A 25,955-nucleotide genomic window follows, 5' to 3' on the forward strand; every position below is an offset into this window, starting at 1 on the left:
TGAGCGCATCCACAAAAGGGAGAGAGCAGCGGTGGCTTCTTTGTGCTGGAACTGGCGCTTTTGGGTGAGCTTACTGCGGGAAGACAAGTGTAACACCCAGCGCAACCAGCCGCTCCCAGCCCTGACAGAATCAAAGCGATGGCGGGCAGCTAAGGACACCGCTCCTCGCTGCTGTCTCCATTCAGGCTCTGTGAAAGCGCAGGAACATCCTGCTAAGTCAGAGTCTGTGTCTTTGGTTCGTTTTCTTTTTTTTTTTTTTTTTTTTTTTTTTTTAAAGAGAAGTCACGCCAGGGAGAGCAAAGAGCAGGAGAAGAATAGGATGGGGAAGGATGTTGTCAAATGGGAAGCCTCACCAGTGCGGATCGCTCTGATCTGGTGCTTGTCGTGTGTGTCCCCCCCCTCTTTCGTTCTGTCTGAATCTCTGCTGGAAGAGCAGCGCGATCCCACGCGCTGTTTGCCGAGGCCGTGTGCCAGCTGGTCTCTCAAAGCCCCTTGCTCCAGAGACAAGGTTATAGGGACCGGGGGAGGCTCAGCGCGGCATCCCCCACTGACCCCACGGCACGGAGCACGCGCTGCCTGTGGGGCTTACGAAGAGGGGCTGCACCCCCCGCCCCGCTCCTGCTTCCCTCATTGCATTGAGGGGAACGGAGCAGAGCGTCCTTCACTGTGCTGCTTGTGGTCTTCGTGGGTTCAGGGCCAGGACCCCCACCACAGGCACTTGGAGGGTCCTGACCTCAAACCAGGGACAGGAGAGAGGGGCTCCACCACCTCACGCAGGGCTGGGAGGAGGAGGAGGAGGCCAGAGAGCTTCGCTGTCCCTCTGCAGCGAGGACCCTGCCTGCTCATGAGGGCTGGGGAGCAGCAGAGGGGTCGTGGCGGGGAGGACCCCAGTTCTCAGCCCCGGCTGAGTGAGGTGCTGCTGCCTGCGGAGCCTCGGACACGAAAGAATAATTCCCCATGCTGAATGTACATGTGTGTGCACGTGCACACGTGTGTGCAATGCCTCCCACGCACCCTGGCAGCGGGGACCGCAGATCAGCTGGTGGGTCCCCATTTGGGTGGGCTCCCCTGCCTCCCGCCCCCCCGGCAGCTGGTGACATTTCACCGATCTGGGGACGAGGCACCCATGCCCCCGCGCCCCGATGGGTCCCCCTCTCCCATCCCCACAGTCGGAGCAGAGCGGGGGCCTGGGGCTGGTCCCAGGGGTGTGTGGAGAAAAGGGAGGGGGGTCTTGCCCTTGGCTCTGCAGCAGTGAGGTGCCCCGGGGGTCCCTCATTTTGTGCAGGCAGGGTCGGAGGGTTGGGGGGGCTGGGGGTCTGCACAGAGACCCCCCCCCCACCAGCAGAGGGTCGGAGGGAGGGCTGGGGAGCCCAGGATCTGCAGAGGGAGGGAGGAAGGAAGGGAGGAATCGGGAAGCAGGGGTCTGCACATAGACCCCCCCCTCCCAGCCCCCTGCCCCAGTGGATTTGCAGAGGGAGGGCTGGGGAGCCGGGGGTCTGCACACGAGACTCCCCCCCCACCCCAGCCCCCTGCCCCGGTGGATGGGCAGCCGGGGGTCTGCGGAGGGTCAGAGGGAGGGCGAGCTGGGCAGCCGGGGGTCTGCACACAGCCCCCTGCCCCGGCGGAAGAGCATCCGCGGCTGCGCTGCCCTCCGCGGTGCGCATCTCCCGGGCCGGGCGGAGGGGCGGAGAGGCGCGGGGAGGGCAGGGGCGGGGAGGGGACGGGCGGTACCGCCGGCTCTGCCCCTTCTCCGCCGCCCCAGGCTCGGCACACGGCGCCGGGAGCCGGGCGGAGCGCGGTGCCCGCCGTGCGCGCAGCCCCGGAGCGCGGAGCCCGGGCGGGGATGCGGGAGGCGGGGAGCGGCTGAGGGCCCCGGCTCCGCGCCGGGCGGAGCGCACCCCCCTTCTCCTTGGCAGCCCGCCGTCCTCACCCGGATTTGGGATCTACCTGACCACCTTGGGAATTATCATTATTTTTTTTCCCCCCTTTCCCTTTTTTCCCTTTTTTTTTTTATTTTTAATTTTTCCACACGTGGAGGAGCGCGTGGATTTACTAACATGATCTTGGCAAACGCCTTCTGCATCGTCCTCTTCGTAGGTGAGTGGCCCCGGCGTGGGGGGGGGGTATGGCAGATTTGGGGGAGTGCTCCCCTCTCCCCCCCCACGGGTGAGGGGCTGCGGGGGCTGGGGAGCGGGCCCGGCGCTCCTCCGAGGCGGGCACTGCGTGGGTCTCGGTCTGCATCGCGAGAGGGACGAGGATTTTAACTAAGGGCAACTTTATTTTCTTATTCTCTATCAGACTTAAAAAGGGAGGGGTGGGGGGGACAAAACCCCGACCGCCCCATCGGGGCAGCCCCCGCCTCGGGCACCCCACGGCCGCGATCGCCACCCGTGGGAGCGGGTGGGATCGGTCACCAGCGCGCGGAGCCCTCTTCATCTTTGACCCCCTGTCTCCTCCCCAGCCTACATGGATTCGCATTTTGGAGGATATCTACCCCTCTGCCCCCCCAGCCTCCCACCTCCCAGCGCTGCTGCCGGTCCCCCCCCCCGCCCCCCCGCCCCACCCGTGAGCTCAGCGTGGAGAATCGGTGTGGAAAGTTGAGCTGCTGGCATGCGTGCGTGTGTGCGTGGGGAGCTGCTGTCCCTGCCGTTGCGATTCCGTGCGCGTTGCTTCGGATGATGTGTGAGTTATTTCGGAGCTCGGTCCCTGCCAGGAAGCAAGCTTCGCGTTTCTAGGGCAGCCTCCTGCGGAGACGGGGAGCGTGCAGCCAAAAATGGGGAGAAATCAGAGACCGTGGTGGGTCTGGGGTGAAAAGGGCTGATTTTTTGCCCCTCCTGCGAGGCTGGGTGCACGCAGGACCGTGACTGGGTCGCATGCCGTGGCGTGGCCCAGACGCCGTTACGGCAGCACCCGTGCCCTGACGCCTCTCCGCGGGTGTGTGCGTGTGATCCCCGGCACATTGCGGCAGCGGGCACCCGGAAAAACTCCCCTAAGCTCACTCTGGCTGGAGGACCATCACCCTGCCTTTGGGGACGGGAACAAGGGACAGGGACCTCCAGGATGCCCCGCCTGAGGCGTCCGAACCGTGGCCCATTTGCCCTTTGCAAGCAAGGTTGCGTGAAAGCAAGAGCCTCTGCCCCCTTTCCCGGGCACCCCGAAGGTTTCGTGGGTGCAGGGGGGCTGTCCCCCCCAGCCAGGGGAGCTATGACACCGGGAAGCCGTACCCCCAGGCTGAGCATTAGGGATGGGGACCCCATCCTGCCGGGAGAGCGGGAGCTGGACGCGGAGGAAGCCCAGCTTTTCACATCTGGGCTCTTTTTTCCGACGAGCCAAAAAAGCCCTTTGCTCGGGAAAAAAAAACGATCGCTGCCACAGCAGCCAGGCTGGAAGGCTGCACGTTCCTGAGCAAATTTATTTTTTTTTTGGGGGGGAGTTGAGTTGTGAGGATAAATATTTACCTCTAAAGCTGCCTGCGTCCAAAGGTCTCTGGCAGGACCAGTAAAAGGAAAAGTGTATTACAGCTGGAGGAGAGGCAAGGCAGCCTGGCGCTGCTGGGGGAAGCGGCGGGAGCGAGAGGAAAGCGGGCCATCGCATTGTTTGCTGGCTGCCTGGCTGTCGGAGGCTTGTGCATCTGCCTGCAAATCCTCGCTCTGCTCCGGCACCCCGGAGACTGCCGAGGATTAGCTTTAAATTCTCTGCAGATGTTTTATTGATAGGAGTTTAGCGAGTGTGTGTCTGTGAGGCGATTTTTTTGGGGTAGGAAAAAATCTCCTCAGCCTGTGCCTCCGTCCAAACCCCCCACCTTGCTCCTCTGTGGGGGTCTGCAGAGCTTTTCCCGGCTGTGGCAGCGTTGTGAGCTGGGGGGAGAGAAGGCCCCTGGGGAAAAAACCCCGACCCAGCAGCCAGGGCTGAGCGTGCTGCTGGATTTGGGGGGACAGAGCTGTCCTGCATGGGCCGGGAGCCGTGGGGAAAGGGCTGCTGCTGCCATTCCTCCTCCGGCGGGATGGCTCTGTGCCACGCTCTGGGGGCTGCTGGCACTCCTGGCTTGGGTGCGGTACGGGATGCTGCAGACACCTTCCCGGGCACCCAGCGTCCTGCTGTCTGTGAGGCCATGGGATGAAGATGGAAAAAGCTGGGAGGAGGACGAGGCAAGCTCACCGTCACCCCGGTGCGTGGATTTACTGTTGGGCTTCCCGTCCTGGCCCGCCCCAGCACTGGGTGAGGGTGCTGGGGCCCCTCACAAGGATGCTCCATGTGGTCCAGTGCCTTTTGCACCAGGGCAAGGCTGCCTCCCTGCCCAGCTTGCCTGCCAGCACCTCCAGTCCTGCCTGGGAGGCCCGTGGAGCCAGGAACGCGGCCGGAGGAGAGGCTTTGGACGGTATTTTGGGAAGAGGCTTCACGGCGTCGGCTGGAGAAGATGGAATTGGAGCTGAGAGCTGGGCTTGCCCAGGGCAGAGAGCTCAGGGCGAGCACCAGACGGATCTGCAGCCGGGCTGGGTGTGGGCAACGGAGGAGGAACGGCACATGGTGGAGCTGTGGGATGGCTCTCCATGCCCGGGAGCCCTTCGCTGCGGGAGGTGGTTGTCCCAGCTGCTGCGCTGGGTGCCTCGGGCTGGCGTTTCCGGACGTATAAGGGTGCAGAGCCCTTTCTGCTGAGAGCACCAAAGCATCATCCATCTCGTGGGGAGGAGCTGGTGTTTCTGCCCTGAGGACCATTTGGGGATGCCTACCAGTCCAGGAATGTGCCTCGTGGATCCTGTCTGCCTCCCATGTGGAATATAATCCTGAAAGGCCGAGGAGGGCCTTCCCAAGGGACATCTGCCACCCAAAATTGGATCTACCGTGGGCGTGGGGGCTCTGCACCTGCTCCTGTTCACCCGGACCCCCTCCAGACCTCTCCGGACCCAAGGGTGCTTTTTCGGGGGCGTCGATCAAAGACCAGGAGGACGGGATTTGTCCCGCGGCCTGACCACAGACGGCGGAGGTGTTTCCACCCAAGGCTCCTGCCCACCCTAATTTTTCACCCCTGGCATTGCCTCATCCCTTCCACAGAGCCGTCCGGGCCTCGAGCATCCTCCCCTCTCCTCTCCCCGTGGCCTGAGCAGCGTGGGGCGAGGTGGGCGCTTGCTCCCGTGGGCACTTTCTCCCGTGGCCACTTTCTCCCGTGGGCGCTTGCTCCCGTGGGACGCAGGAGGCAGGGGACAGGTGCCCACCCCAGGGTGGTGGCAGGGGACCAGCCCTGCCTGCTTGGGGGAAGCCGCTGCTGGGGCTGAGCGCCGGCCAAGCGTGGGAGCTGCCTGCGTGTCCTGGTGCGTGGGGGGGGGGACACACGAGTGGCCCTTGTCACATGCCTGTAGGTGTCACTGTCCCCCTGCCATACCCCGGCTGGGAAGGGGCTGGGAGCTGGAGGTGGAGGTTTGCTGTACGCGTGGGGAGGGGGATGCTGGACCCCAGGGCAGTGGGGTCTCCCGCTGCGTCACCCTCCGGGGTGGCAGAGGGTGCCCTCCGAGTCCCATCGTGCCCATCTTTGCCTGCTCCAGGGCTTTGCCTGCCTGCGGTTGCAAACTGGGAGATGGGGGGGTCAGGAATGGCAGGGGGGGTCCTGCCCACCCCCGGTCCCCATCGTTTGGCTGGTGCAGGGGTGGGGGGACCAGCTGTGCCACCGCAGCCTGCCCCACCTTCCCCATTTACCAGTGATGGGACGGACTGGTGGCCTCGCCCAGGGTTGACTTGGCAAGAATCTATCTCAAAAAGCAAAAGAAAACGAGAAAATGATGGAAATGGCGTGAGAGCTGAGGGCGGGGAGGGGAGCTACTCGCCAAAGGTCCAAGGAGGAGCCGGGTGAGCTGGACGGTTGCCACGCCAAGGGACAGCTTGCCCGGAAGCACACAAGACCATCTGCAGCCCTGCCAAGCCCCAGCGCTCAAAACCCCGTGAGTCAGATGCCCTGAAAATCCCGTGGCGGGCCTGAAAACGACGAGCAGCGAAATAAAAACCAAGCGAGTTTGGATGGGCTCGCTGCTTCCCTTGGCTCCGGAGAGGTCGTGCGTGGAGCTCCGTGTCCCCAGGCACCGGCGCTGGAAACACGCTGCGTTTGTTCGTTTGCCTGCTTGGTTTTAGTAAGAAACAGAAAGTCCTGTGGCATCGCACGGCTCCGGGAGCCCAGGCGTTGGGTTAACCCTCCGTCTCCCCCGCCCCGCGCCTTGGGGCGCGTCACCGCTGCTGGGGTGTCCTGAGATATCCCGCTGGCGTTCTCGGGCCGTGGGCTGGATTTGGCGGGGGACACATCTGGGCTCGATTTGGGCGCAGTGGAACGATGCTCTCCCTCTCTCTCTCTGGGGTACGGGCTGATGTGTGGGGTCCCGAGGAGGGGACGCGATGGGTTCTCGCCCTCCCTCACCTTCTCTCTGCCCTCATCTCTCCTTCCTCCCACGCCCATCGCCCAGATGAGATCCTCCGCTCGCTGGCTGGCCCCCCGTCCCCGCCGGGGCAGGACCCCCATGGCTGGCGGGTGCCCGTGGACTGCGTGCGAGCCAACGAGCTGTGCGCGGCCGAGCCCAGCTGCAGCTCCCGGTACCGCACGCTGCGGCAGTGCCTGGCCGGCCGCGACAGGAACACCATGCTGGCCAACAAGGAATGCCAGACGGCCCTGGAAGTGCTGCAGGAGAGCCCCCTCTACGACTGCCGCTGCAAGCGAGGGATGAAGAAGGAGCTTCAGTGCCTTCAGATCTACTGGAGTATACACCTGGGGCTGACCGAAGGTACGGGGCAGGGCTCTGCGGGGCTGCCATGGGGCGGAGGGTGCGGGTCCTGACCCACCTCGAGGTTGGGAAGCGTCTGGGCACCTACAAGCCGGGGCAGGGCTCCTCTCCAGTCGGGCTCCTTCCCTCCCTCCCACCCCAAAATGGGAGACGTGACCGGAAGCAAGGCTGGGGCACTGCTTTGCACCTCGGGACCGGCTGTGGGGGTCTCTCGGGGTGCTGAGATGGGGTCTGTGGGCTGGGGGCGTGCAGGGAGGGCTCGCTGGGGTCTCCCTTTCTGGAGAAGCGATGCACCAGAGCCTGCCATCATCGCAGCCCAGTGAAGGAGTAAATCAGAGGCTGGAGCGCTGCGGGTAATTGAAATTGGATTTTGTTAGCCGGGGGCTGGTTTGCTGGTTGAAGGCGGGATGATCTACAGCCCGGAGGCAGAGGAGGGCGGCAGGCATCGTCCCCTCGCCCCTCAGCAAACCGGGGCAGTTTGCTGGGCTCGCGGGAAGGAACCGGCTGCGAGGGGCTCAGCTGGTGCCAGTGGGGTTTGCTTTGCTGTCCCACGGGCTCTACCCCCTCCCACCACCCTCGCGCGGTTCTGCCGGGCTGGTCCTAGCCCGGAGAGGAGCAGAGCCAGTGCCGGTTTCACAGCGTGGATCCCTTCAACGGGCTGACGGCTGGCTCTGCGCGTGCAAAACCAGGGCATGGCGGCAGCGTGTGCGCAGCGATTTCAGAGGGCTTTGTAAGCATGAATGAAGGATGCTTTGCTGCTCGATGGATGCTTTGCTGCTCGATGGATGCTCCAGGACCTGTACCTGCAGGAGGAGGAGGTGGGAAGAGAGGTGATGATACCAAGTCTTAAGGAGAGAGAGGAACTTTGGGGAGATGCAGCAGGTCCTGGCTCTAAGGGGCACAAACCGGTGGGTGTAAAAGCAGCGAGGAGCCGAAGGAAGACCCTGAGCTCTGCCTTTCAGCAGAGAAGCTGTGCCCAGTGGCCCCCGGTCCAGCCCCTCGGCTGCGGGAGCTGCCCTGTCCCTGCCATTAAGGAGGGCTGCTTTCACTCCGGCCTCATTCCCGGAGGTTAATTGCATCTCAGCGAGCTCAAGAAAAGTCCACTGCCCTTTTAATGCTCAGTAATTTTCCTAGCAAGCAGCAGGGTTCAGCTAGTATTTAATTATTTATTGCATTGGCAAAGCAATATACCGGGAGGTTACCGTGTTTCCTAAATGCACTTTAATAACGGTGCAATTTGTCATCGGAGCACCGGGAACCACGGCCAGGCGAAGGGGGTCGGGGGCTTCGCGGGCCGCCCGGGCCGTGTTTCCTTCCCCGGGATGAGCATCAGCCCCCAGCCGCCCTTGGCCCCCGCGGGGGCTATCATCCCCACGCAGCGTCGCCCACCGTCACCCTGAGCGCGGCGGCAAGGCCAGGAGCGGGGTGATGGGCTGGGGACAGGGTCTCCCTGGCTCTGCCCTCCCAAATTCCCAAGGGAGCTGCTGGGCTCGGAGCAAGCCGTCCCGCACGGCTCCCGGCCTCGCCATCAGCTTGTTTTCCAGCACAGGGTTTCAAGTGGCTCCTTAATTACACAGGATAAACGCTGCCGCTTCGGGCTAATAATAACTCTGCAGAGCACGCGTGGGCTGGCGCGGTCCGGGCTGCCGGGCTCCGTCCCAAGCCCACCCGCAGGGAGGGTACCCTGCCCGAAGGGCGGCCGGGCACCGAGGGGATCGATGCTGGGGGCCGCTGGTCAGCCTCTGGCTGGGGCTTGCCAACTCCAGCCGTCGATTTTTATTTTTATATCTATTTTTTTTTCTGTTGTTGTTTTCTTGTGGCTGGTGGGGTTTGAGAAGAGTGTTTGTGGCTGGCTCTCCCAAAACCAGCATCTCCTGGAGACCCACGAAGGGTGGGCAGCAGGAGCATCAGGGGCCGCTTTGCTCCGTCCCAGAGCCAGAGGGGTTCTGCTCCCGGCGGGGGGACAGGTCTGTATTCCACGCCCCCCCCCAAAATATTTCCATTTTCCCAAAGTGCATCAGACGCTGAGCAGAAAACAATCCTTACAGTGTTTTGGGTTTTTTTTAGGCAAATGCTTTTTTTTTTTTTTTTTATTTGCAACAACAGAAAAACAGTGCGGTGTTGTGTACAGACCCTAAACCTTCCAGCTGGCCCGGGCTCTGCGGGCGGATTCACGAAAGGTTTGACCTTTCGCATCGGAATTCCCTCAGCTCTTGAGGCCGGTTTGAAGGCAGCCGCTGCCAGACCTGACTCGCACCGACCTGCCCGCCTGGCCACCAGCAAGAATTCACCTGATTTGGTCCAAATTGGGTTTTTCCTTTCATTGCAGGACAGCGATTTAAATAGGGTTTCGTTTTTCCTCTCCAAATCACGATTGCTGTGCCGGGAGCGTGCCCGCGCCCGGCCGTAGCCTCGCCGGTGGCTGAGGTTACTCGCTGTGGTTTTTAATTTGCTTTTTCTCCCCCTTCTTTTTCTTCCCTCCCGCTCTAGGAGAAGAATTTTATGAAGCTTCCCCCTACGAGCCGGTCACCTCTCGTCTCTCTGATATATTCAGACTTGCTTCAATTTTCTCAGGTAATAAAAACAACATGCTTCTGCCATTTTATTTCCTCCTGCCCGTGAACATAAGACCTGTTACCGAGCTCCCTGGCAAGGAGAGCGTGCAGCTCCTTCCCCCGTGGTTTGGATTTTTGGATCTGATGCCTTGACACGTGCCCCCCCTGCAGCCAGCTGGGATGCTGATGCTGGGATGGAGGGGAGGGATGCTGGGGCTGGAGGGGAGCGATGCTGGGGCTGGTTCCTGGGTGCTGCTGGGGTTTGATGCACTTTGGGACAGATCCCCTCTGTTTCAGACCTTCCCGGTGGGATCAGACATTGCGGGGAGCCCCGGCTGAGGCGGGGGCTGGCTTTGAGCCCCTGCCCGGCGGCGATGTTGGAGCCACGGGTCGCAGCTCCTCGGGCTTCCTATTTCCCCCCAGGCTGTGATTTGGGTTTTTACCTTTCGGACTCAGCTGCCTCCAGCCGTGGGCTGGTATCAAACAGCTGAGAGGCTGGGGAGCTGTAATTCCCCTGGTTTTCTTTCCCACCTGTCGTCTCGGCGTTAGGCAGGGGAGGAAGAGGAGACGCACGCTCAGCCCAGGCGCTGAGTTGGACCAGACCCTCCCATTGCCCGTGCATCGCTCGACGTGAAGCATTTTGTCTTCCAGAAGATTTGGGATGGGCAGGACACCCTGTAGCTTGGGAAACTGGGAGGGGACCCTGTTTGCTGTCCCTCTCCGGGGCAGCAGCTCCGGGATGCTGCTGGGAGAAGGATGCTGAGCCCTTCGGAGCATCTCTCTGCCTCCATGCCCTCCTCCTGGGAACCCAAACTCCATCATCATCCTCAGGAACTTTTTTTGCCATCTATTTCCATGACAACCCTCCTGTGTTGCCACCACCCCCCCCCTTTTTAAATTAGGTCACGCAATGCCTCGGCGTCTCCTTGCTCTTCCTCCTCTTAATGCTTTCCCCAAGAGCCGTGTGGGTTTTGGGGGTCCCCGTGTCCCCAGACCTCACAGGGTGCATGTGGCGGCGCCTCAGGGACCCCGCGCCGATGCTGTGGCCCCCCACTGCCCGCGGCCACCCCAGCTGACTTGGGGACATTGCAGAGGAGGGGTCGTGACACCGTGGCCCCTCGTCACTTGCTGGGTTTTAGCTCCGGAAACGGATTTGCCAGGCTCCCTCTGGGGAGCTTAGCGCCGGTTCGGGGATGACGATGCCACCCCCTCCCGTCTCCCACACGCCTTTTTGGATTACACGAGCGTCAAGGAAATATTTTAGCTGCTGGGAAAGTATGAAAAGCAAAGTGTCTGGAGTGGGGGATTATTGGCTGATTTATTCAGAAAAGCAGAGCGAGAGGAGAAAGGAGCCTGTCTGGCAATTTTGGGTCTGGGGGAAGGGGGGAGCTGGCTGTTGTTAAGCTCTGGAGATGCTTCATCCACCCCTCCTCTGTCCCCCTGGCACGGGGATGGAGTGATATGAGGGGCTGCCCCTCGGGACCCCCAGCCCCGACCTGGAAGCCCATGCAATGGAATCAAACAAGCTGTGGGGGTAGCAGGGCGGGGATTACCTTGCTTTTCCAGAAAGAATGAGTGGCCACGCACGCTGCTCTCATCCCTCGTGCCCTCGTCGCAGCCCTCCCCGTGCACGGGGCATTGGGCTCCCGGACCCCCTCCGTGGAGCGGAGCATCCCGGGGCCGGCGCTGAGGATGCAGGAGCCTGCCCGACGCAGGGGAAGGAGGATGAGGGTCCGGTTGGAAAACCAGCCCCGTGCCGTGTTTCTGCCCGCGTGGGTGCCAATTCGGAGCGGCGGCACCCAAGAGGGGGTGGGTGACAGACGCTGCCTTCCTCATCGCCCTCCTCCTCCTCTTCCTCTGACCCCATGCTGCGCCGAGGGGCCACCTGAACCCACGGAGGGGACGGCTGGTGGCGCCAGGTCTCCCGGCGCTGCCCCCTCCCCGGCTCTTTGCCCCCGTTTCCTTCTCACCTCATGAAATTTTCATGCCTGTGCTTTATTAATGAGCTCCCCAGAAAGCCTGCGCTTCCCAGCCTCGGCTCTATTAAAATGCATCCAGGTCCCCGCAGGTCTCGGGCGGGGCAGGGCAGGAGCGATGCTCCGCAGGATTCGACAAGAAGCTGGCGCTTTGCGCAGATCCCGCGCTTGCGGGAGAGCCGCGCGCTGGCCGCTAACCGCTCGCGGGGCTCGGAGCCAGGGTGGCCACCAGCCCGAGCGCCGAGGGGGCTCAGCGTGTCCCCCTTCAAACCCAGGAGCTGGTCTGGGCAAGGAGAAAGGAAAGTCGTGTGTTCCCTGTTCTCTGCAAGAGTCTTTTTCCCCTTCTGCTCCTCTGACATCAGTGTCATGAGCTGTCTCCATCCTCAGCCCTCGGCTGGGGGGTTCCTGCTGCAAAATGGCAATTTCTGCCCTGTCCCATCCTTGGGGAGGCTGTGGAGCCTGGAAGCACTTCTCTTCATGTCCTTTCTCCCCGGCTTTATTCCCAACGGGGCTCCGTGAGGAGCGGGGAGGAGGATTCTCCCCTCAGCACGGCGCTGGTTCACGCTCAGGCCATCCGTCGGCTCAAACGTCTCTCTTAGCTCAGGCGACCTCTGCGCCTCTTGCAGCATTTTTCGAGGCAGATCTACTTCCACATCACGCATCATAAGAAGAATTCGCTTTACGTACGTCTTACCGAACTCCCTCGCCCCGGGAAGATCTCCACGGAGATGTTCCTCACTGGGGTGACACGATTGGTGTTTTGAGGGCTCTCTCTGAGCAGCTTTGCTCCCTGCCCCGGCTCTGGTGGCTTGGGACATGGGTCGGGTTTGCACTGGAGGGGTCATCCAGCCTCGCCTTTTAACTGGGACCCGTTAAGGAGGGCAGGGCCGTGGTTGCGGCTCCCGGCTTGGAGGCTCACAACCGTGGGAAAATGCGACAAAGTTGGGTCCTGTGCTGCAAATGCCACCCCAAAATGTGCTCACCTGGGGGAGGCGGGCGCTGTGCTCACCCAGGCGGCTGCCTGCTGTTTGCTAATTAGCAGGGCCCTACAAATACGTCTGGTAGGAACCCCTCCTTGGTGCCTTCATTTGTCTTTGCCAGCAGAAGCTGGGAGACAATGGAGGGATCCATGGACTTGGCTGGGCTGCGGAAGGGAGGAAATTAGGGATGTGGTGGCTGGTGCAGTCAGGTGGCTTCTAAAATAGCACCTGGGCTGCTGAGGGGTGATCCATCACCTTGACAAAAAAGAAACCTTAAAAAAAAAAAAAAGAAAATTCAGCGTTTGTTCCCGTGCGGTGGTTTGGCTTCCTGTCCCCGTGCGCTGCGTTTGCTGATGGCTGGGATTCCCGGCGGCGGATGTGGGATCTGGCCGGTGTCCGGCTTCATGGCAGCCTTGTCCTTGGCTGAGCGTGACCTGGTTTTGGGGAGCCCCTGCAGAGGATGCAGGAGCTGGGTGGCCCTGTGCAGCTCGGTGCATTGTTCTCCTTAGAAGCAAGCTGAATAATTATTCTTTAAATAATTGACAAGAAAAAATTTAGATTGCAGATTCATGAGCTGAGTTATGAACTGTTTGACCAGATCCTCTTGGCTGCAGTTGGTGTGATTTAACCCCTTTCGTGCTGGAGGGGACCTCCAAATTGGGCAGGGGGATGGAGATGAAGGAGGGGAACCGCAGCCGTGCATCCAACCCCCTCCCCGCTGCCAGAAGGTGCTGGGGGGTGACATTGATGCCGGCCACCTTCCCTGTAGCATCTCCCCAGCTTGCGGGCACCTCCCCATCCCTCCGTGCCGTGCTCACCCCTCCTCCCTGTTGCTCTCCGGTCAGGAATGGACCCCGCCACCAACTCCAAAAGCAACCACTGCCTGGACGCGGCCAAAGCCTGCAACCTGAACGACAACTGCAAGCGCCTGCGCTCGGGCTACATCTCCACCTGCAGCAAGGAGATCTCGGCCACCGAGCACTGCAGCCGGCGGAAGTGCCACAAGGCTCTGCGCCAGTTCTTCGACCGCGTCCCCAGCGAGTACACCTACCGCCTCCTCTTCTGCTCCTGCAAGGACCAGGCTTGCGCCGAGCGCCGGCGGCAAACCATCGTCCCCTCCTGCTCCTACGAGGACAAGGAGAAACCCAACTGCCTGGACCTGCGCAACACGTGCCGGACGGACCACCTCTGCCGGTAAGGGCTGCGTCGGCTTCTCCCAGCCCATCCTGGTGCTGGGCGGGGGGGGTCCTGCAGACCCTGGAGGGGTTTTATGTGGGGCCGTGCCTGGATTTGCAGTGCTCTCTCGTTGCGTGACCCTATTCCACGTTTATTTGTGGCATTTTCCCGGTGCCGCGCGGCGCTTGCTGGCTGGGTCTCCTCCAGTAACGGCTGGATTCTGCGTGTGAAATGGGGCAGGGTTAATGGTTTTTGGCTGCTCGTGGAGAGGTTTGTGAGATGAGGCGTGGCCTCGAGTTGATCCGCCTTTGCTGTGGGCTGAAATTTTTTGTGCTGAGGATGGTGGTGCACTGGCCCAGGTTGCCCAGAGAGGTGGTGGATGCCCCATCCCTGGAAACATCCCAGGCCAGGTTGGCCGGGGCTCTGAGCAACCTGATCTGGTTGGAGATGTCCCTGCTCCTTGCAGGGGGGTTGGACTGGGTGGGCTCTAACGGTCCCTTCCCACCCAAACCACTCTGTGATTCTGTGAACACATGGGGCTGCGTGTGGTTTGCAAGCGTGGGGGCTGCCAACTGGGCCCCTCACCGGGCTGCTCCGAAACCCCCAGTGCCAAACCACGGCTCTGCCCTTCCCCGTGCTTGGCTGGGAAGGCTGCGGTGGGGCAATGCCCCCCAGCAACACTGGGGATGGGGTGGAGGTGTGGGGCAGAACCAGAGCGGCTGGGTCCTGGGGAGCGCGCTGGCTCCGGTCCCCACCCAGCACCGCCCCGTCTCCCTGGGCTGAGGAGGGGCTGAATGCACAAAAAACCCAGCAAAAATCCCTCAGCGAAACTTCACGGCTGGTGAAATCCGCTCTTTTCCCCGCGGCAGAGCAAAGGCTTTTGTTGCATTATGAAACTTATTATTCATACGGCAAAAAAACTCCTGTCACCCTCCGGGGGCTGGATCAGCCTCGTAAAGAACGTATTTCCGAGGAGGAGGAGGAGGAGGAGGGTCTTTTTGCCATCAAGGTGATGGAGTTTCCCAGAGCCCGGCGGCGAAATAAATAAACAATGCGGCTTCAGGTCCTCCCCTGGCTGCGAGCGCGTGTGTTTGAGACGTGGGAATGGGGCTTTTTGTCAAAAAGTCACGCGAGAAGCCCGGCTCTATGAATAAAAGATAGCGGGGCCGCGCCGAGTCGCGGCCGAATTCCCGGCGGCGGGCCTGACGCTCGCGCGGCCGTTGAACGCTGCGGATGCGTCCGCTCTCGGAGGGGGATAACCGGCGCCGGGGGGGACCGGAGAGGCCACGGAGCTGCCGGGTATTAATTATAAGCCCGTTCCTGCGTGAAATGAAATTCCCCTGGGAAGAGGTGAAGCAGCGAAGGGGGAAGCGTGCAGCTGTTTGCTCCCAGTTGGAAATGGGTTTTTCCGGCAGGAGCGTGGATGCTGCCTGGGTGGGGGCTCTCACTCTGCAAAGCACCCCAATGTGGCATTTTATTTTTTTTTTTTTAGGTATCCAGCTTTGGGTGTGGGCTTGCAGAGTTTTGCCTTAAACTCTGGGCTGGCCTCTCCCCGTGGCGGGGCGATGTGGGGCTGCGCGTGGATGCGATCCTGGGATCTTGGGTCCCATCCCATCTGCAGCTCTGCCCTGGGGGGGCTCCGGCACCTGGGCTGAGGAGGTGAAAAATAAGGATATTTCTCTACTGATGTTGCCTTGCAAGTGAGAGAGGGTCTGTTCTTTTTTTCTTTCTGGATTTTGGGGTGGAGAGGGCTCTGGCAGAGCCTTCTAGCAGGGGCTGTGCGTGCCCTGCGCTTTCTCTGGGAGTGGGCACGCACTCAGCCTGCGCGTTATGGTCCTTGCTGGTGTTCCCCACCTTCCATCTCCGTCTGGAGGTCTCCTTCCATCTTCCACCCCAGCGCTGCCCCAAACGCAGGTGGGAAGTCACAGCTCCCATTGCCATGCATCCAGTTTCCCCAGTTAAAGCTGGGCGTGGACTTACCCGCCGGCTGAAGCCTTCTCCCACCGCCTCGTCTCCTCCTCCGTGCACATTCCTGGTGTTTCCCAGCTGCTCCAGGCCAAGAGCACCTAGTGAGCCTGGAAATCCCAGTTTCAGGAGCTGAGGGACATCTCGGCTGTCCAACCACCCCGTGGGTAACGCAGCCTCCTCTGGCAGCTGCTGTTTGTGCTTTGGCAGAGGGTTTTGACTGATGCCAGAGGTATTTAGGGTGGATTTGGCTTGGTGTGAGGTGGGTCTCATCCAGCAGAGATGCAGGAGTCCCTGCACCCCACGCAGGCCTCTCCAAACTCTGGTGTGCGGCTCCAGGACCCCATGAGATGCTGCTGGTCCCGCTCCGGGCTTTCCTGTCCATGCCTGTGCTCATCCGGCATCGCGGACTGATGCTCATCCTCCTCATCTTCACATGGGACTGGCAAGGGCATTGAACTCGGAAGCAGATCGACAAGATGCTCCTAAACCCTGAAGCGACAGGAGATGAGATAATGTCCCTGCGCGGGCTGCGGGCGTAATTAAGCCTCCTGGCTGGACGCCTAATGAGCGGTGAAGCCCTTGGCGCCAGGATGGGACTTTGCAGGGAGATTTTTGCTGCCATCTCAGCATGGTGAAGGGCTCATGGGGATGACCCTCAGAGGGGCTGCTGCTTCTGCAGGACACAACCCCCCTGAGGTCGCATTGCTTCTTTCCCAGAAGAAGCAGCGGAGTTGGGGGAAAAGGGCAAATTAATGGTCCGGCGTGGAAAATTGTCATTCTGGAGGTTTTCATGGCTTTCTGCCGCTGCTTTCCAGCTGCGTGGGGCTCGTGGTTAAATGGTCGTTGAACCCCAGCCCCTGTCCCATCAGTGGTCACAAAGCTGGGGAGATAGCCACCAGCTCTTCTATCACCACTGATGGAAGGTGATTTTTTTTTTTTTTTTTTCAGAATGCTTTGGGCCAGGATGTTTTAAGCAGTGGGCAGCATCCCGGCACGGAGCGGGCTCCGGATGACCTGGGGGTCCCTGCGGCTAGGACGCATTGCACAGCGAGGCCGAGGGCATGATGGGGCCAGGATGCGGCCCCCCAGCTCCCGTCCATCCCTGCGTGGGCTCAGGTCCTGGCAAGGGCGTGCTCTCAACTTGCGCCCTTCCCTCCCTGGGAATGGGGTGCCAGATCTGGGCTGTTCTAGGCTGAAATCCTGGGCTTTGCTCCAGGCGAAGCGATTTGAATGATCTTGACCCACGAGGCTGCTAAAAATCCCCGGTGAGATGCCCCAAGCCCCTTCGCCCAGCTCCCGGCCGTGACACCAGGAGCAATCAGGCTCAGATCGCTGCAATTTGTGAAGCTTTTTGTGCCGGGAAAAGCTTTTCCCGGCGCGACGGAGGAGCCTGACAAACTCCCCGAGCTTTGCATCTGATTGCAACCGACAGGTTTTAGCTCGCAGAACGCAAAACCCTTTTGCAAAACACTAACCTCAGCGAAGGGGAAGGGGAAGGGAAGGGGAGAAAAGAGCTGATTTCAGCAGCTGCCGTTTGCTGTATTTTTTCATCTTGCATCAGCAAGTCGGGAACACAAATAATCTGGTCTTATATGCTTCAGTGATGCCGGTGCTGAAGGATTTCTCAGCCTCCGCTGGCTGTAGCTCCTCAGCATCCGAAAGCAGGGTGCTGGTTCAGGTGCCTGTTTTTTTTTCCCCATTTTCAGTGAATTTTGGGCTGCGATGGGGACGGACCCCTGTCCCTGTGAGTGTTGGTGAGGTGGATTCTGCACGGCGGAAACCATCCCTCTTTGGCCGGGCTCGGGATGCTAATTTGGGAGCAGTACCCCGGGAGGCTTGGCTCGGGGCGCGTGCCAGGGAATGAACGGATCCAGGCGGCCTCGGTATCGATCAAACACCAAACATGGGAACAAAACCGCTTTCCTTGAAACCCGCGTCCTCGCCTTCGCGCCCTTTGTTTGGCACGGGCGAAGTGCCGTCTGTAATGGATGTTCCCTTCATCGCAGCGGAGCGGCGGCTCAACTTTCTCATTACGCCGGGTAATGAGAGCGGCTCTGCTGTCTGGAAAGGAGGAGGAGGAGGAGGGAAAAATGCTCCTGGATTTCCCAGCGGCGCTGGGAGCGGGCAGAGGGGAGCGATGCTCGAATCTGGAGGGGATCAGGGTGGGTCCCCGGCGTGGGTGACCGCAATAACCCGCTGCGGAAAGCCTCCAAATCCAACCTTAAATCCACAAATCCCAAAGGTTGGTGGCTTTGGCTTCCCGATTTTGGGAGGTGGGGACAGAGGGGCAGCACGCCCCTGCAAAGGCAGCTGGAAGGGATGGTGGAGCTCGGCCTCGCTGAAGGCTAAGCGAGCTCTTAACACAATAATAAGTCAATTCCCACTGAATAATTAACTAGAGAGCCTTCATAAGTATTGACTTAATGTGACAGCAAGTCTATACTGACTCAGGGTTTGCTTATGTAAACACAATCTCCTGTTCGGCTTAGTTAGCAGTTCAATGAAATAGAACAGTCCTTCAATTAAAATCAAATGATGCGTGCGTTTAATTCTTCTCTCCTCTTACCGGGTAATGATAGGGTTTGAGCATAGGCAGGAGGATAAAAAAAAAAAAAACACCAAAAAAAAAAAACAAAACCCAGTCTTTCATCACAGAGAAGAGCAGTTGAATCAAAATGCAGTGTCTTAAAAAGATGTATGGATAACTAAGCTGCTTAATTAACGGCTCCTAACTTAGCAGTTGGTCTGTTGTCTCTGATTCGGGGATTTTTCTCCTTTACTTCTCTCTGATTCGTTCTCTTTTCCCGCTGCGCCCATCTCCCTGGGCGAGGGGCGGCATCCTACAGATGTGCCCATCCTACAGAGATGCTGCGCTACCGCAGGGACGTGATTTTCACTAAAAAAAAAGGAATAAAGCCCTCCTGGCTCATACCAGAACGGGCGACTCCAGCCTCCAGAGGTGGCAGATAGCTTTTCCTGGATAAAATACTTATTTCCGTTGATGATTTTTTTTTTTTTTTTACTAGCTTTGGTAGAGGGTCATCCAGAAAAGTGGAATTTTGCTCCGGCTTCCCTCGTTTCTTTACCTGATCTCCATCCCCAGGGCTCTTTGAATTACCTGACCACCGCTCTTGGTGTCTGAAGCTAGTTTTTATTTTAACTTTTTTTTTAAAATCGCAGCATCTCCTGGCTTTGAAAGCAGAGCGAGCGTTGGGAGGAGGATGCCCAGCAGGCCTGTGGGTTTTTCATGTCTTGCTGAGTTTTTGCATGTTGTCGCAGCTTCTTCAACAAGGCGCGTTCCCGAGCCGCCGCGCGACGCTCCTGTCTATTAAAGCCATTTCTCCTTGTTCCTTGTAAACTGCCTTTGAAAAAAACCCAGGTCTGGAGTAATCTGCGCATCTCGGACATTTTCCACATGAAATATTCAAGAGCCTGATGCTGTTCGCTTTGATGGGCGCTGAGTTATTACCAGCGCAGGGCTTGGACTTCTGGTAGGCATGCGGTGATGGGAACAATTAGCGCCCAATTAGGCTCCTTGCATCTGTTCTGGGATTTTTTTTTTTTTTTCTGCGTAAAAAAAAAAAAAGAAAGAATCAGAAGTCCTCTGATGGGATGCACGAGGTCCCCAAAACAGGGATGTATGCACCGGGGGTGGATGTGCGCTGCGGGGCCCGGGTACCGGGGGTGTCTCTGGGGCTGGGCAGGGAGAAAGGGGGATGTCGAAGCCCCCGCATCCCCGGGGCTGCCTCCCCTTGGCATCATCCGGCTCTTTCCGCCCAGAAATCCAGCGCGTTTTCTAGATGCATCAAAGAGAAGCAGCTTGGAAAGCCCTCACTTTGAAATCCAGCACTTGGAGCGGGTTTGGGATGTGATCTATGTGTGTATATTTATAATTAATCTTTGTTAATCCCTTTTTTCACTCCCTATTTTTTTTTTTCCCCCTGACTTGGAGGCCTTTCAGGAAAATAACACCCTGGCCGAGGCTGCGCCGTGCCGTCGCCCTCCTTCCCCATCCCTGACCCGGCTGCCAGCCCAGTTCTTCCCAGTCCAGCTCTGGCCTTTGTGGGCAGAGACCGGCCAGACCCACCTGCTGCCGCCAGCCGGCAACTTGGCACCCGTTCCTCCCATTTCTTCTAAGATGGACTTGGCTCCCTCTCCTTTTTATTTTTTTTTTCCTTTTTTTTTTTTCCTTTTTTTTGCCCAGGCACTTAAAAGCAGAAATCTGAGAAGCCATGGGCCAGCTCCAGCAAGGTTTATCCCTGGCAGTTAGAGTCTCATCCAACGACTTGCAAACTCATTGTACGTAACAGAAAGAGCGACATCTGGCTTGGATATTCTGGAAAGATTACCAGCTGGCTTGTCATGTATTATGAAAAGAATAACATTTGCCTGAGAGGATGCTACAAGCCGGGAGCGGGGCCCCGGGGAGCAGCGTGACAAATTTTCGTGGCGCTCGGTGGTGAACTTGCCAGAGTTCTTTCCGAGGACTGACGTGCCTTCGCCTCTAATTTGGGGAGAGGGGAAACGCTGTCGGGAACTTTATTTATCTCCCGTGGAGGGGAGGAGGAGGAAGGAGTCTGGATACGGTCACGTGGTGGGGATTGTGTGAGAGGAGCGGAATTGGGGATTTTTCTGCTCTGCAACTCCCCAGTGGGGGGAAATAAATGGGGGTCTGGCCAAAATAACCAGCACCTGAGCTGGGGGAGTTTTGTTTCCATGTCTCAGGAAAGCTGTGCAATCCCCCCCTTTTTTTTTTTTTTTTTTTAATTTTTTTTTTATTTTGTACTTGGAAATCAGTGCAGCAGTCCCCGCGTGCACCCCCCCTGTTACATCTCTCCCAGAGGTGATGCCGGTTGCGTTACTGCTATTTATTAGCATCCGATGCGTAGAAGAAGCGCGGCGGTACCCGGGAGCCCTATCTTCTCGTCGGGAGCGCTTGAATAACCCAGATGAAGAGGCTGACCTTGCCCTGGATCGTTGCAGCCCGTCGGGAAGGCTGTAAAGTGGGTCAGGCAGCCGGTGTGAGTGGGGAAAATAATCCGGTTCGCACCGCTGGCAGGCGAAAAGCTGAGCGCGACCCGCGTGGGATGCAGGAGGAGAAGGGACCGAGCACACATGGGGTGATGCTGGGGTCCCCGAAGGACCAGGGCGGCCCCAGAAGAGGCTCAGCTGCTCCGGTTGCGTCAGTGGCTGTGAAAACCCCGTGAGCTGGAAAAAAGCCCCAGACGGCTGGAAGCGGCCGAAGTCTGCAGGAAACCGCTGCGTTCCCGCGTGGAGCATCCAGCGCGCTGGTCCAGCCCCGAGCAGCTGCGCTCCGTTCCCTCTTCCCTCCTTTCCCCAGCGCGTAGCCCACGAAAGCGCGGTGGTAGCCCCACCGCTCCCTCAGCGCCCTCCGGCCTGGGTGGGATGAAAAGTGCAGGGTGAACGTGAGGTATCACTGCAGATCCCTTCTACTTCAGTCAGTCGCTGCTTCGTTTCTTCCTCCGTAACCTTCTGAAACCAAATCATTCCTATTTTTAAAAAATAACACAGTTTCTACCCTTTATTTTCATCAGCTCCTATGGCTTTAGGCAGGTACTGTTGGATGATTCAATCACTGGTTGGACAAAGATGACATTTAATTAAGAAGGAAGGAAAGGAAGCTGAAGGAAATAATGTATGCCTCCTTCTTTCTATACGAAGTGTGGAAAAAAAAAAAAAAGAGCTGAGGAGGTTTTCTGTTGTGAAATGCAAGGTTTCATCTACAGTGTCAGCAACTTGGCTGCTTCGCCGCGATTCCTCTCCGTGATTGAGACCCAGCCTGAGCCACGGCTGAGTCAGGCTGGAACGCTGCTGCCCGTCCATCTGCTCACCTGGTCCATCTGTCCAGCCCCCTCTGCATCCTTCCCGATCCCTTTATCCTTGGTGATTCGCTTCATCCCAGGAAGCATCCCCAGAGCATCGCGTGGCAGGCGTGTGATGCGGCTACGTGGCCGCAGCGGGGTTTTGTGTCGGCAAATCTCCGGTACACCTGGAAATAACCGCGCTTCCATTGCTTCTCCTGCTTCTTCCAAGCGATGAGAGGAGATGGGAAGGGGTAACCAAGCCAGTCGTGGGGTTAGGAGTGGAAACCTGCTTTTCTTGTTCCTTCTTTATTCCTCCTGGTCCAGAGCTGAGTCTGGCAGGAGGGCAGGCAGGGCACAAGCATCTCAGCCCCAGGCATCCTTGCCAGGCCTTTTTTTTTTTTTTTTTTTCCCCTCTTCTCAACTGCTAAAGAAGAGATGAAAATGTAAACCCCAACCTCAGGCATTTTAATTGCACTACAAGCTTTAACGTTTCAGGGGGAAGATAAAACCAGGCAGTGAATTTTTTTTATGGTCCATCCTCAGTGGGGTACCACCCCCAGGAGTTCAGATCTCCCCTCTCTATCCCATTTATCCTCTCGCTCTTTGCCCCCAGGTCCCGGCTGGCTGATTTCCACACCAACTGCCAAGCATCCTTCCAGTCCCTGACGAGCTGCCCCGGGGACAACTACCAGGCGTGCCTGGGCTCCTACGCCGGGCTCATCGGTGGGTGCCGGCGGGGACGGGATGGGGAAGGCTGTCTCCCACCACAACCCCTTCATCCCTCTTCCTCCTTGCCCGGGAGCAGGTTTCGACGTGACGCCCAACTACGTCGATGCCAGCACCGCCAGCATCACCATCTCGCCCTGGTGCTCGTGCAAAGGCAGCGGCAACATGGAGGAGGAGTGTGAGAAGTTCCTCCGAGACTTCACAGAAAACCCTTGTCTCCGTAAGGCACTTCCCCGTCCCCCTCCTCACCCCGCCCCGTCACCGCCAGGGTGCAGCCCCCCGTAAATATCTCCCACCCCTAGGAAACGCCATCCAAGCCTTCGGCAACGGCACCGACGTGAACCTCTCCCCCAAGAACCCCTCGCCCCCCGTCACCGTGCCGCCCAAGGCGGAGAAGAGCCCTGCCTTGCCCGATGACATCAACGACAGCAACACCATGTACGACACCAGCGTCATCACCACCTGCACCTCCATCCAGGTAGGACCTGACCCCCGTCACCGCGGCAAAATGGGGGGCACAGGTCTGATCTGGACCCTTGGTGGGTCCACCAGCCAGGAGATCGGCCCGTGGGCAGTGATGGGTCCTGCCCAGCGCGTGTCTCGGTCTGGATGCCCATCGGGATCCATCCGTCCCTGGTAATCGGAGGTCTTCGTGCTGCCGGGGGGCCTGGCTTCCATTTGGGAAGCGCATGGGGAGGCTTCACGCTCCACCACCACCTTGTGCTCTGAGCCCCGGGGTTTGGGGAGCCCAAATCTCGGGATGTGACCCCGGGTGGCGCGTGCCTCCCCTGAGCCTTCCTCCCTTCTCCTCTCCAGGAGCACGGACCCAAGCTAAACAAGTCCAAAGAGCAGAGCCTGTGCTACTCAGAGGTACGTTCGGGGCAGGGAGGAGCAGGGTGCTGGGAGCCGTTTCCCATCGCAAATGGCTCGGGAAGGACCAAGCGCTGTGCTGGGGACCGCTGGCTTTGCCAACCGGAGGGCGAAAATAGGCTTTTTCTGAGTTCGGATGCTTTTTTCCCCCAAAATGACCCTGGTGACACTCTGCTCTCCCCTCGCCCGCAGACCCAGCTGACGACAGACATCATGCCGGACCAGAAAACCTTCGTGGACCAGAAGGCAGGCGGCAGCCGACACCGGGGGGGCCGGATCCTGCCCGTCGTGCCCGTCCTCCTGCTGAAGCTGGCGTTATAGAGGGGCGAGGACGGCAGCGGCCGGCGGGACGGGGACGCTTGCAGGAAGCGCGCACCAGGAGCGCCCGCCGGCGCGCTCGCTCTCCCCTCGGTTCCCGCTGCGGCGATGGGAAAGGGAAGGATTGCCTGGCGCCGGAGACTGAAACGCTCCGGAACACCGGGGACGCCGAGCCCGGGCACGCCGGGCGGCTGGAAAACCCTCACGGCGCTGGGGAACTTTGGTGGTTTTCTTCCTATTTTCGTTTTTCCCTTTTTTTTTTTTTTTTTTTTTGGCCTTTTATGGTGCGTTGGGTTTCTTTTCTCAAGCGAGAGCCCACGGCTGGCGGCAAAACCCCCGCCGCGTGCCTGGCGGCGCGGGATCCAGCGCCGCGAGTGGCACTGGGGAGGGAAAACAAGCGTTGAGCGGAGCTTCGGCGGAGCTCGTCCGCGGGACCCGTCAGCCCGGGTGCGCCGGGGCGGCTGTGGGGACGGCGAGGTTTCCACACCGGAGCATCCCAAAGGATGGACGTGCCGTCAGGAGGCTCTTCTGCATCCTGCGAAGGGACTCACTGGAGCGCTTGACATCGTTATTGGGGTTTTTTGGGTTTTTTTTTTTGTTGTTTTTTTTTTTTTCCCCGTGGTTGGCGAGAGTTTTAAAGTGGAAGAGAAAAGAAACTACTGCCCAAACGTTGTGAGGTTGTCCTGATGTTTTCAATCTGTCTCTTTGAGGGGGAGATTTTTCTTTTGTTTCTTTTTTTTTTTTTCTTTTTTTTTTTTTTTTCATCTTCATCTGGGTTGGGATGGGATCTGACCCATCTGCGGGCAGAAACGTCTATATGTTCCTCTCCATTTTCTTTCTTTACTATATATACATATATAGTGTATGTATATACCACTCACCTATACCTACATATATGTATGTATATACATAACCATATACATCTACCGTGTGGCTTTTTTAGTTCTTTTTTTTCCTTTATTTAAAAAAAAAAATGCTCAAGTGGCAACAACCACTTAAAAATGTATTATTGTAAAGTTTATTTTTTTTAATAATGTCTATAATGGAGAAGAAAAAAGAATAATAAACCAAGAACAAGCGACCGAGGAGCGAAGCAGCACCCAAAGGCGCGCTCGGCACGGCGTCCGCCTCTGCCCGGGTTTGGGTCCAGCCCAGCATCCCGAGCCCGGGGGGGGGACCTGCCGACACCCAGGGATTTGGGTCAGTCTCGATATTTTGCAGTGCTGCCAGCGATTCCCTGGCTGTTTTGCTCCGGGAGACGAGCAAACAAGCAAACATTTCAAAGGAGCTGACACGTTCCCGTGTGGCAGGTTATTTTTTGTTCTCTGCAATAATGTTGCTTTTGAAAATACCATCCCATCTTTATTCTTTTTTATTTTTTTTTGCTTCCAAGCAACATGACAGTGCTTAAAACCGAACCGAAACATTGAGATTTAGGTCACACAAAACATTGAGTTTCTCGAGTCAGACAAAGATAATTTTTTTTTTTTTTTCCCCCCCACTTTACTGCTCATGCCAGGGAGCAGAAATATCAACCCCTATCCAGCTCTGCCTGTGGAAAATGGGATGTGGGGGGACGTGGGGATGCTGAAATCTCAGCTGAGGGACTGGTTGGGCTGTTTGCAGGGAGCTGGGCGCTGGTAGATGGGGAGGGGTGGATATATATTCCCTTTTGCAGCACGGAAAAAGAAAAAACACGTTTGATGTGGAAGTTGGCGCGGGGAAAATAAACGTGTCACGTCTCTCGCCGGAGTCGCGGCGCAAACCCCGGCTGCTCTTTACCATCTTCCCTCCTCTAACAGCCAGGAAAATGACAGCTCCGAAGCGGAGAGCCAGATGTGCTGAGCGGTGTGGCACTGAAAAAAAAAAAGAAAAAAAGCCTCCGGGCACGGAGGGCGGCGATTGAGGGGGTCTCTGGCCAACGTCGAGGTTCCTCGTGTGCAGGGTGAGCCGAGATCCATCCCGCTCGAGCCGTGTGGCTGAGGTTTTGGCAGGGGTGTGCGGACCCCTGAGCACCAGTGCTGGGTTTCTGTAGGAAAGGGGCTGGGAAATACAGTGGAGATTGCTCTTCTTGGTGGTGGTTGGTTTCCTTCCTCCTCGAGAAGACTAGAAATGCCCATGGCTTTTCCAAAGGGAGCAGGAACTCCTTTTTTTTTTTTTTCAGAAAGATCAGGGAGTGACATCTCCATCCCATAGTTGATTCCACATCTGCTGCCGGATGGGTACCCACACCCCATCCTGCTGCCTTGGACCTCGGGTGGATGTGCTGATCCTGGAGCCCAGGACGCCGGCTCCAAGATGCAAAATCCTGGCGAGTTATCCTCCCAAAGCCTTCCTAAGGCTTCCTCTCCAAAGGCAAAGCCGTTCCTGGAAGGAGGGCGAGGGGACGAGACGCTCTCTGCTTGCCAAGTGGTGGAAGGAGGCTGTGGGAATTCATTCCGGAGGATGCGATGGACCTAATGCTGCGTGCTAAATTCCTCCTTTTCCTGCGACGGGATGCGTATGAGGATTTTGTTGGCATGATGTTGTTTTGGAAATGGTCTTTCTCAAGGAGCAGCAGGAATGGAGCCCTGTGGGTTTGGGGGTCCCCAAGCCTCATCGCGTCTGGGTTTGGAGAGACCCCGCGCGCTGGAGGAACGCTTGGAGACCTTGCGCAGGCTCCGGACCGCTGCGACCCTCAGCCGAGCAGATCCTTGGGGAGGGATGGGTTGCTGGCAGCGGACATGCTCTCCTGGTTTTTGGCGGGTTGCAGCTTCAGAGTGCCTGGAGGAAGAGAAACCAGCCTGCAAAATCCACCCGT

The 25,955-nt window shown here is 58.5% G+C and overlaps 1 protein-coding gene across 1 annotated transcript; it reads left to right on the forward strand.

Moving 5' to 3' along the window:
• The first annotated feature begins 1,804 nt into the window (after positions 1 to 1,804).
• GFRA2 (GDNF family receptor alpha 2) lies at positions 1,805 to 25,226 on the forward strand. Its single transcript, XM_086767840.1, has 9 exons — positions 1,805 to 2,097; positions 6,447 to 6,761; positions 9,252 to 9,335; positions 13,118 to 13,466; positions 21,855 to 21,964; positions 22,047 to 22,187; positions 22,270 to 22,445; positions 22,784 to 22,837; positions 23,030 to 25,226. The coding sequence occupies exons 1-9, from the start codon at positions 2,058 to 2,060 to the stop codon at positions 23,156 to 23,158; spliced, it is 1,398 nt and encodes a 465-aa protein (XP_086623966.1). The 5' UTR covers positions 1,805 to 2,057; the 3' UTR covers positions 23,159 to 25,226.
• The last annotated feature ends 729 nt before the right edge of the window (positions 25,227 to 25,955 follow it).

Source organism: Chlamydotis macqueenii, chromosome 27 (assembly GCF_036417535.1).
Source record: "Chlamydotis macqueenii isolate bChlMac1 chromosome 27, bChlMac1.mat, whole genome shotgun sequence".
Lineage (NCBI taxonomy): Eukaryota > Metazoa > Chordata > Aves > Otidiformes > Otididae > Chlamydotis > Chlamydotis macqueenii.